The 12,215-nt window shown below is 43.8% G+C and overlaps 1 protein-coding gene across 6 annotated transcripts in view; it reads right to left on the minus strand.

Annotated features, from left to right (window-relative positions):
- LOC144728326 (calmodulin-binding transcription activator 1-like) overlaps positions 1-12,215 on the minus strand; it is a 630,428-nt gene that overhangs the window by 310,340 nt on the left and 307,873 nt on the right. For all 6 annotated transcript variants that reach the window (XM_078607684.1, XM_078607683.1, XM_078607681.1 and 3 more), the window contains exon 4: positions 11,593-11,728. In XM_078607684.1, the coding sequence (XP_078463810.1) occupies positions 11,593-11,728 (136 nt within the window). The remainder of the gene's footprint in view (positions 1-11,592; positions 11,729-12,215) is intronic.

Genomic DNA, 12,215 nt, shown 5'->3' on the forward strand with positions numbered 1-12,215 from the left:
AGGACAACAAACTGAACACAAAAAGCAGTTTAAAAGAAATTATTAGCACGGTTGGCGATGTACCATGTGAAATAAATTCAGCATGCACACATAAATGCTGGGATCGCGCAGAATGGCACCCCAGTGTGCGGCAGCAGTAGCAAGCTACGCTCAGGGATTGAGGAAATGCGGCGGGCCAGGTTGTGCTGTACTGTGCTGTTATTTCAGAGTGCTCAACTCACGACAGGAAGTATGAGAGTTCAAATCTCATTTGGGGGTCCACTCAGCCAACCATCCTGAGCGGGATTCGATGAAATAGGCATCATTTTAGGAGTTGGCAACGGTGACTATCCTGGTATGAATAACAATAAGAATAGGTTTGACCCTTCCTGGCAATAAAACAGGAGGTGTTAAGATGTTCACACACCAAATATAAAGCTTGTTCAAGGAATCAAGTCTGCATTAACCACACGTACTTGTGGTGAACATGCAAAACAAACATGCTCTGATAATTTTTGGATGCTCTGATATTATGGATGCTCTGATAATATAAGCATTGTCTTTGAAACTGATTCGCCTGCACGTTCTCTCGTCTGACCAGTGGCAGACGAGAGAACGCCAAAAGGCGAACAGCACAAGGACAATGCACTATGAGAAGCAATTATAGCTCGGGGTGAGCAGCTACAAAATGGGACCTTTTCACCAGTATCAAAGTAAGAAAAAATAACAATAGGTTTTACCCTTTCTTTATAAACAGTTTGCCTTTAGAGGCCGCTTGTGTGGCGATCGAAACTTCGTAGTTTTTTGTTATTTTCTTTGAACCTATCTACGTGACTTTACTGAAAGACCCAAATAATATTGACCCTCTCTGTCAATAAAACAGGTGTTATCCACAGGTGGATATCCTGTGGATAGGCTGCTGCCCTCCATCTTCACGGGATGTGTGGACGTTTTCAACAATGGCTTAACGGTTGGTGACTCAAGATGACCGCCGCCAAAACACGAGGTTGTGCGCGCAGCGAAACGGGCGACGTTCAACTTTTCAACTTGACGTGATGATGCAACGGCGTGTTACTGCTGCTATTCGAGGTGGCGCTCGCAATCCGACACCTTTTCACGTGGGATTGGTGAATCGTGTAGCCATCACCGTGCGTGTGTGTGAAACGCCCATAACCAGGGCTACACGGTGGCCTATCGACGGCAATACCTAAATGTAAAGGTTTTTTTACACATGATACCTTGTACATTAATATATGATAATTTCCAGGTGAGGAACTGGCGAAATATTCCAATGCAAGACCCTCCTGTAACTCGCCAGTGAGGCTTTCTTTTTGAAGACACTGAAAATGTCTAGTTCCTAAATGTGAATAGGAGAGCAATACAAAAAAAAGAGTACGAGAAGAAATATTGATTGGGCTGTGGGCTACATTGAGGAAAAAGCCATGTTTATCTATTGCTTAGTGTACGCATCTAAAGCAAGATAATTCAACCACGTATGGGGCAATGCAGTGCCAGATTTTGAATGCATACCCGCTTAAATCCCTTCGAAGGATATTACTGGAAAGAAAAGCTTTTGTACAATTAAATCCTCACACCCACACAACAAGGCTCATTTCCTCCATGCTACATTTAACTACCATAGGCCAAGGGAACCTCTCTTTAGGCACTCTCCGTGCCACCTTCGATTGTCATTTCTTTTTCATCAAAACAACGGGCACCACTGGGGTATAAATGCCACAGGAGTCGACTGTTATTGGCCCTGTGGCATGTAGGGAATTGGACCAGTACCAAAGCCCAACATTTTGCCAGCAAATCGTTTGGCATAGTGCTGTTAATTTTGATCACAATTAAGCTCCTGGATTAGAGAATTGGCTTCCAAGGTTGTCCAAATACGAATGCCCAACGTATTTTGAAAAAAAGTCACGGTCTCCCTGGCTCAAAGAGATGTGGGGTTACTCTTTGGTTCTTTCGGTAAAGTCACGTAGGTATATATAAAAAAAAATCACGACGTTTCGGAAGCAACACAAGCGTCCGTCATCAGGTGGGAAAGCCACAACAAGAAACAAATTGCTGTAGTGGGCAAAAGAGCTGCTTGTGACAAGAGATTATATAAGGTAAGAGGGGGGGAGGAGCCAGGGAGGAGAGATGGAGAGGGTGGGGGGAGGGGCGATCTGCCGACTGAGCAATTGACGCTGCTAGAGCGACACAATGCCGGAGCTGGGCTATGAGCGGGCCTGGTGGGTAGAAGGCTGAAGAAAATGGAGATGCGGATATGAAAGTAAAATAAAAAAGCCATTAATATTTTACCTGGTTAATAACATCCTTCCAATGATTGCTCAATTTGACTTTACCGAAAGAACCAAAGAGTATGGATCGTTGCAGTCACGAAAACTTCAGATCTAGATTGAGGTGTGGGGTTGCCCAATGAACCAACATGCCTGTGGAAGGAGCCGGTCTCTCCATAGAACAGCATAACCTTAGAGTAATCATCAGCCATGGTTAATCCACTGATGGATGAAGGCCTACGTGTGTTATTATTATTATCGACCATCGGCCGTCATTCGTTCTAGCGATATGTCCCATCCATCCCACTTACAAATTCAACTTATAACAACTTATTACGGGACTTCAGTTTCTTCAGGCTATTACGGTGTTTTATATAGATATAGAATACAATAATAAGACAACATCAACCCCAGGCTCAAAATAATATTTGTATATATCTAGCCTATATATTATTTATAGATAAACATTTTTCAAGACATTAAATGTATTTATTGTGTATATGCACATTAAGTAGCAAAGCATTGATATTTTTTAATTGCTTTACTTATAAAGTAGCTATTTATTTATTTATTTGCAATGATTTATCCATTACCTTCAGGGCCGTAGAGAGGCCAGGGCAGGTGTAGGAATTTGCCCCAGGCTTCAGGAAGGTCCAAGGGAGCCTTAGAGGGGCCCTCAGTGGGGACATTAGTTGGCATTTTGCCCCGGGCCTCCAAAAACCTTTTGGTAGCCCTAATTAACGTATATATATATTACATATATGCAATTAATGAACAAAGAGTCCTTATTTATAGAGCAATGTATTTGTGCTATTCATGGCACGTCCAGAGATGAAGGAGCTGTCGTATGGACCCTTATAGAAAGTAGCGCACCAGGTCATGTGACTCGGATACTTAGCATTTATCCAACACTAAATAGGGCACTGTGCTTTAGTTCCTGCACACAGCATCCATTGAACAACAATAACAGCATCATGAAAACGTCCTTGCTAAATCAAGTAAAATAATAATTATTAATTTACAACCCTTTGTCAATCCACTGTTGGATGAAGGCCTCTCCATGTTGTGTGCATTGTGGGGATTGTTTGACCAAACTCCACCACGCTGCTCTGTGTTGGGTTCGTGAAGAGAGTGCCCACTTCTGAGTTCAGACATCACTCGCCACTGATGTTGGCCTTTGTCGGCGTTCAAACCCAGGTCGATGTTTTCATTCGTGCAGTGTGTAATTAACTGCACCACGCTGTATTATACAGCACATAAATACAGCATAACTCCTCTTATAGGCAAAAAAAATCGCGGGTATTAGAGAGCAGACTCACTCTGCATAATGGCTAACTTCCAGATGCCATGGCTGCCCCAGATAATAGGATTTTGCACGTAACTGGGCCACGGCTAAGAGGAGTTCTCCTGCATACACAGACACCGAAAACCAGACCATTATAGTGATCGCTCAATGTCACAACATGTTTACTGGATCTAGAAAAAAAGCTCACAAGAAATGTATGTCTACAAAGAAATGAACCTGCTCACAGGTGGCAGAAGCTGATTGTGATGTTTTTGGGAGTGGGAATATGAAATGAGTTTGATGGCTTTCTGTTCGAGAGCATTGTACAGACATGCAATGACAAGAGCCATAAAAGAAAAATGTATTTGTCTGAGCACTTTTCATCGGCATGCACTCTTTGGAAATGGAATGTCACATTAATAATACTGCTTGGTTATTGCATACCATCTGGTACTTGAAGGGGAAACAAAATAAAGCCTGCAAAATTCTCATAGCTCCCAAAAAAGAACATAAGGCAAAGTTTAATTACATTTACTGGACATTCGTTTTTTTTATGCTTTCTTATATCCACATGCCACCAATCCATTAATTCAGAGCTGATTTAACTGTGCTGCACGGAGCACATTTTTGCCAAAGATCTACTTATGAAACTTTCCGTAATTGCTGTTAACTTTGACATTTCGGGGCAAGGGCCCTCGGCTCGCGGCAGCATGCGGCGGTATTAAGGATTCAATAGTTTTTTTTTCCACTCACACCATTTAGCAAACGGGACATCTTATCCAAAGGTCAGTGAGCTCATCTGATAAAGTTCCCCCACAATATAGTACCAGGGGGTCCGAGAGGAACGTTCCAATTGACACTTGCCACCGAGCGCACGAGACCTCTAGACCACCTTAGCTACCCAGAGCCTCTTTAAATATAATTCCATTACTGAGAGACTGATAGAAAAACATTATCTGGGGACAATTGCGCTTTTGTCCTGGGCCATTGTATTTCAATCCCATTTCCTTTCTTTGCACTTGGTCAGATCCCTCTACAGCGTAAGAGATTCCACTGCCTAACCCCTGACCTTTATTGTAACGGATATCAGTAAAACCACACGAGGACATTGCATTTAGTGTTTTTCGCAAGAGGTAGCGGCAGCTTTGGGGAAACCTTCATCCAGCAGTGGATTGAAAATGGCTGATGATGATAATAAACCATACAATGGCTGACTGTTGAACAATTATGTCACAAGGTCCTTTAAGGCTAAAGGAATGTGGATCTATTGTATGTTTTAAACATGTTTAATGTATCCCTCTGCAACTGCAGCTTCTGATGAAGTGGTCTTGTATTTTACAAAAGACAGGGCCAGTGTTCGGAAAGTGGTGTAAAATGTTCATGTAAAAAAAGCATCGGTGAACATTACCAGCAGGAATCATATGGTTACTCTGTCATGGAAAGGAATGCAGACTGCCAAAAAGCCATATAGAGTTAAAAACAGAACACGAAATAAAAAAAATAAACTTGAAAGCATGAGGTATTTAATCACACGCACACCAAAAAATTGCAGAATAAAAGCCTCTTATGTTAGTGAGTTCCAGGCACATGCTGGGAAGTTCAAAATAAATATCACAATCCTGAGCCTCATACCAGAGACATTCTGTAATCAAAAAACATAACCGATCGGTATAAATATCTCCAATTTAAATCATGCAAATTGTTACTCCTTTAGGTTTCCAGTGCAAACCATGATAGCACTTGAGAACAACCGATGTTTTTTTCCCATTACACTCTTCTTGAGTCTTTCTTAATTTTGTTATTATGATCATAATTTGATAAAGCAATGGGCAGTAACGTAAAAAAAACTTCTCTCGTGTAAAGTTGACACGTGTGTCATTGGATTGTAAAACAAATTGAAGGCATTTTTTTGGGGTACTCACAAATAAAAAACAATCGCTCATCCCCCGCAAGTTGCCCTGAGCAATAAGTTATCTGGGCCAAGAAAGTACGAAACGAAATCTCTTTAGCCAAGTAGATCAAAAACACCTGCCGAGCACTGCTCAACTACGACACACATGTCCATAATCTCCTGAAAGGGGGCATCTGTGGGTGCCTGGATAGGAACAACGCACCACGGATAGCTAATATACAACCATTATATAAACGGAGTGGTAGCTCCTGCAATCTCTCATTTACTTGATACAGCTGTCGTGGCTGTGACGGTACCACCTGAAGACGGAAGCTTGTGTTGCCTCCGAAACGTCGTGATTTTTATTTTATTTTACTTTTTATTGTTTTATACCTACATGACTTTACCGAAAGAACCTAAGAATATGAATCATTGCAGTCACGAAAGCTTCAAATCTAGAACCACGGATAGCGTTGTCCCCCCTCCCCTAACACGGGGCCCCCCCTCCTCCCCTGACGCGTCCACACCACATCTGCCTCCCTCCTCGTCCCCCCTTCCCATCCCCAGTGGTTCTGAGACAGCGGTGAAAATTGCACGTTTCCACGACAAGCGACATTGTTTATGATGGACAAACACCGCCATTGGGTGGTGACATTTTCCGGGGGCTCAAACCCGGGGGACGCCCCGGAAAACTCTGTGGGCGTGTTAACCGCAAAAATATGTGCCGTCTTCTTCACGGTAGACGTTAAGAGATCCTGTGATATTATACGTGTAAAAAAAAAAGAGTAGGCCATGCGTGCCACCGTCATGGTCAAATTTTTTGCTAAGTCGGATTAATTATTTGCAAATTACTTAATTGGGGATCCACACAGTAAGTGGGCTCGTGCCCGCTTGCTGACCTGTGCCTCACAGAGACAGCTGCCTCTCGGAGGTCCCCCGCTGGAGGGCAACTGGAGGTTGTACCACAATGGCAGACACAGTGTGAATATTAAGCCAAGATGTACACTGATACTTTTTTCGCACCGTACGAAGCCAGCCGTGCTAATCGGAGGCGATGATGATGATGGTGACTTCACACTAAAGTGGCAATCATTTAATAACCCCCTTGGGATGCCTGGCGATGTCCCATCTGGGATTTATATTCACTGCCTGATGATTGTGAGTTAATCGCTTTAACTGCAGTCCATCCAGCTGCAGTGTGGACATTTTTGTTTGTCCACTGCTGCATCGTGACCTCCGCACACTGTGCGGGCTGCGGGGGTTCTTTGGCAACACTTCACCACGCTGCCCATTGCGAGTTGACGAACGCGGGGAGCACAGATGTGTCAGCATAGCAGTGCAGGACAACAATGGATTTCTCCGCACTGAAATCTGCTCTCTTCCTCAGCGGCCACTCAAATGAATGCCAGCCTATATACGCGTGTCCTCACGTTAACTGATGAGTGAGCATTACTGTCAAAAGTAACACAATATCTCAAAAGTGTACTTTTTTTTCCCTCTTCTTAATAATGTACCATAAAAACCACTGACATTTACAAAACTGCATATCCTTTCCGTAAATTGATCCCGTGTCAATCAAAGACAATTTTTGGCATATAATTAATTTTAATTGCGAGTAAAAAAAAATAACTCAAGGTCATATTCGTGTGCGCCGTTAGTTAATCTAGAGCCAAGCTTCACTTTGCATATCTGGCATACAATCTGGATAAAGCACGTACATTTCTCACTTCCTCCCAATATTAATATTCCAAAATGTATGAAACAATGAAAATGCATCGCGACAACTTCCGACGTATTCGTGAATTGCGAAAGGAACTTTAAGATAATACGTAGATTGCTTTTCTCTCTCATGGTTTTCTTGCATAATTTCCATCGCAAACTCAAGGGCAGACACACACTACGAGTGAATGACTTTGTTTTTTTTATGATGACAGTAAGCACACCTACAGCGCGCGTGAAAGGGGCATTGGGAACCATGCATCTGGCGAACTCGACGCCAAATTTTGGCCAAATTACTATATTATTTCTCGTGGACATAAGACAACCTCACACCAGACCCTTAACATCCAAGGTACTTTGATTTGTATTTTATCCAAAACAAAACACATGAAGATTATGTGTCGAGAATGCTTTGCTAGACCAGTTATTGGAGCATTAACCTTTACATGTGCAGTCTGTTTTTCGACCTCAATCTACTGCTGGATTAGGAGCCATTCCACAGGCCGTGTGTGGCTCACAGGGAATATTTGACCACATTTCACCAGGGTCGTCAATGCACGCTGGCGAAGTTGGAGCGGTGTGCTCAGAACAGCAGTGGATTTTGCTGCACCGCCCTCTACTGCCCACAGTGCCTACTTCGCCTGTCTGCTATGCACGACTGTCACACACACGAGCACTATCTAGGCTCAACACTGCTTGGCTTCAGAGATCTGTCGAGATTGCACGATAATTTGGTAACAAGAGCATCAACCTATAGTTAAAACAAACATCTGGCTTTTTTTGTTTTGCAATGGGAAATGACTTTTGAATGGTAGATGCATGAAAAGAACAGCATATAAAGCATATTGTTTCCCTGCACGTGTGTGTGTTTATTCTCTCAGCACTGCGCAGAGCAGTAGTGTTTCGGTTAGCACGCTGCACTACGAACCCGCCGACCCGAGTTCGATTCCAGCTCTCGGGCAACACCAGTGACGATTATAAGAACCGGTCCTGGGCCTCCACTAGGTTGACTCAGCCTCAAATGAGTACCTGGTGCGATGTATGAACATCCCAACTAGGGAGACAAAGGCGGCAAGGCGTGATGCTGGCCACCCACCCCCTTCGTGTGCGATACCAGCCTTCATAGATGCCTGCTTATAGCCCTTGCCCTGATAATCTGTTAAGCATGTGTTGAACTTCTTTCACACTGTACGTACGCACCATACGTAAGTGGGGCTTCTTTGTCTTTGTATAGGAACTGTAATTTCCTCCCACGCTCGAAGCGTGCCGACAAAGTACATTGGCCCATTGTCACAAGCAAGACTCTCCTAAAACAAATGTCATTGTGCTCAATGAGGCCTTCTTGGGTGAAGAATGAAAGTGCACATGGGCCTCCATTATACCGAAATCCAGGACATCAACCTCATGAATCCATAATAAGACTCTGCACATTTATACACCAACTACTTCAAACCAGGTTGGTGCTCAATGCAGGCTAGCCACATGCTGGGCTAATAAGTAAACTAAACTATTAGACTATTTTTATTAAATAGGTAAGGCCCACTGAGCTATATAGCTCTTTTGAGAAGCTCTATAAAGCTATTTTCGTTGAAAACATGCAAACTCCGAACATACAGCAGCCACCATCAGGGTTGGAATCGAACCCACAACCTCCTGCATGCCAGGCGAGTGAGATAACATCTTGCCACCGCGGTGCCCCAATATGAATCTAGCAACGTGACATGGACCCTCTACCGGAGAGGTGGTCAATAACATTGTGCTGAACCGAAGGCAACCAGGCTTGATAGAAAATTAATGCCGACGTTAATGAAACTTGAAAGCGGCGCAACAATTTTTACTCGAAGATGACGCATTGTCAAGATGTTAATGGTTTAGAAGGGTTTGTCGAGGAAGTGTCTGTGTTTTCACGAAACGTGACGCCAATTTCTTACAAGTGAGAAGATCTGTTTCAATTGTTGGATGGTTGTGCAGGAACTGATAATGGTGGAGAAAGATAGACGTTAACTAAAACCAATATGGAGGGATGAAATCAGTTCGTATGGAGGCCCTAGATGGATTGTTACATTACAGGATCATGGGAGGTCATGGCCGATTGCAGAGTCCTTCATCCAGCAGTGGATTGACAACAGCTGATGATATATCTATGTATGTTGAATTTATTTTGCACCGTACGTAGCCAACCATGCTAATCGGAGGTGCGGGGGAAAGTCAACAAATTTAATACAAAAAGCAGTTTATTTTGTGGTCTTTCCTCCAATTAGCACGATAAAGTTTCAAGGGATTATGATGATAATAATGCCATAATTGTGTGTGGGTATATGAAAAGGGATGGCGGAATGGTTGGCACACTATACTACAATCCTTGAAACCTGGGTTCAATTAATGGTCACGCGCACCCTGATGATAAACACATGAAAACAATTATAAACAATTACAAAACATGATTTTGCTGCATCTACTGGCCAAACAAAATCCACAACACCAAACCGTTCAAGAAGACCGGTTGTTCTAATATCACACGCAAGGCATCGAGACGCGGCGGCTCGGATGGCTTGGACATGTACTCAGAATGGACCAGGACCGTATATCCAAAAATTTCTCTAAAATGGACACCAACGGGCAAAAGGTACCCTGGGAGACTTGAGACCACCTGGCGCAAGACCGTGAAGGATGAGCTGGCAGCAACGATCAACATCTCTCAGGGCGGGGCTCAACATGTTTGCCAAGGACGGGAAGAAGCGAAGGGGACTCATTTCGGCCTCGTGTACCAAAGGGGATGAGGAGGATTAACGAACTAACTAACGAAACACGACTTGCTGTAATTAACAACAAAAAGACAACTTTTTTTCCAGTGGTCCCAAGTTTGCAGCTCCAGAGAATTGGATTGCGCGTAGGAGCTGTTGCTCTCTCCGCGACTCACTTGCAAACTCGAACCGCTGCCACCACCGCCGCCGCGGCGTAAACTCCGGGCCCAGACAGAGGGGCCCCTACGATCCCCAATTGCATTGCGTTGCAGTCAAAAAGTCCACACGTGGAAACGAGGGGGCCTGGGAAATTGTTCGCACGATGAAGCCTGCAGGGATCGTGGCGAGAGAAGGACACCGATGCCTGTGGGAGGCGCCGAGCACAATTGCAGAAGCGCAAAGCAGAGCTTCAACGTCCTCCCCCGCAGACGGGCTGCTGTGCACACTGCCGACATGAAACGGAATGTGTGATGCCTTCATATCTCTTTCCGTACGTTAACACGGAATGGCAGGGGATCCCCCCCCCCCCCCCCCATTTTTGTCTTTTGTAGATACCCCAAAAAATTACATCCCTAAGCCCACTCTAGCCCTTAACAACAGTCATCATTATACAGACGATTTTGTCTGAATGTTTATTCCAACAAGCCAGCGAGGGCAATCGTATTCGATTTGCTCTTAAAAATAAAAGTTATATTTTTCTACCCCCTCGCCTGCCTACAATAGAAAATTATCGTACGGGATATAAGAGCAAGAGCAGGGGGGGGGGGAATGTCAATGTTCTCTGCCGCATGACAAAACAGTTCAATAGTTTTGTCAGTAGTGTGCAGAAGACTGATCTGGAAAGATGAAAGGAATAACCCAAAAAAAGGCATCAGAAAGTTTGCAGGGCCAGCAATATGCCTTTGACCATAAATAGTTACGTGGTTGTTTTAAAAATGCATTGTCTCAAATATATATATTTTCTCTGGACAATGTGTACACTGTTCCTTTTTGCTGTTAGATTACACAAGCGCTGAGAGCGCGCACGTTTAAATGTGCTCGCAATTCCACAAGCGTGCATTCCCGTACGCGTGCAATAACACTGCGTGCACAAAGGGACTTGCTCTAATTTCATTTGTGCATAAAAAAAACGATGAGTAAAACATGCAGGAGCCATACAACTGCAAGGCTGATGGTCTTTCCTTCTTCCACACTGGCCAGACATATTTACATCATAACTTGGCTCTTTAACGCGATTAACTCTATATTTAATAATAATAATAATAATTCATACCCCTGTCACACCACCGTTAGAAGTGCTTGGCTTAGAACAACTGTGAGGTCACGTGAAGCTTAGCTTCATTAATTTTGTTCAACCAGGTGAGAACTTAAGAGAAAAAGATTGTCTCATTTTTAAGAGTGGCCTGGGTCACCAGAATGACAAAAATTAATAAAAACAAAGTACAGTAAGAAAAACTAAAATCAGTGTCGAAGGCTCGCTGGCAGGAGGCCACGACATAGACCGCATGTGCCGTGTCAAACGTTTGAGACGACCGGCAGACAACCTACGTGATGTACTATCACACAGCACACACACACACGTCAATTAAACACGCAACGAACGTGCAGCGTCATTGCCGATCTGCCAACGTGCCGCCAACGGGTGGCTGGCTGCCACGGAGTCGCTATCGGTAACGGAAGGGCTCATACCTCGATGCCCTGCACCTTGAGCTTCATGTGGTCTTCCCGCGTCGTCTTGCCGTCTTTCCGTTTTTTCCAGCAGTAGCCGTCTTTCCGATACTTCACCTTCTTTCTGTTGTACAAAAGCATGGAGCCATTTTGGGGCCTAGCAGAAAGAAGAAGAACAAAACGGAGACAAGGAAAGGGGGAGAGGGAGAAAACGAAACCAACGTGAACATTTTAAAACATCCACTCGCATTTTCATTCGTTAAATTTTCTTTTCCATAAAACGGGCGGCGTGCAAGCGGAACAAAAAGGGAGTTTCATTATTCAGTCGACAAAGCCCCTTCAATGAAAGCTATGCAAAGCACTTTTTTTTGTTGTCGTAAAAAATAATTCATCTGCACCGCTGGTGGGAATGTTGACAAATTGCCACCACAAGTCGTGCTTCATAAATATATGATCTACGCTTCAGATCAGTTTCGACAACAATAACAATAGAATACAAACGCAATTTACGCTCTTTGCAATTTGCAACAGTTTCTACAACCCGCCGAGTTACACGGCAATATACGCCGTGCGGTTTGGCCCAAACAGATTTCACTCATTTAAATCCAACTCAAACCAATGCCTCCGTGTTCAAATACGCAAAT

Source organism: Lampetra planeri, chromosome 28 (assembly GCF_965212315.1).
Source record: "Lampetra planeri chromosome 28, kcLamPlan1.2.h2, whole genome shotgun sequence".
NCBI lineage: Eukaryota > Metazoa > Chordata > Hyperoartia > Petromyzontiformes > Petromyzontidae > Lampetra > Lampetra planeri.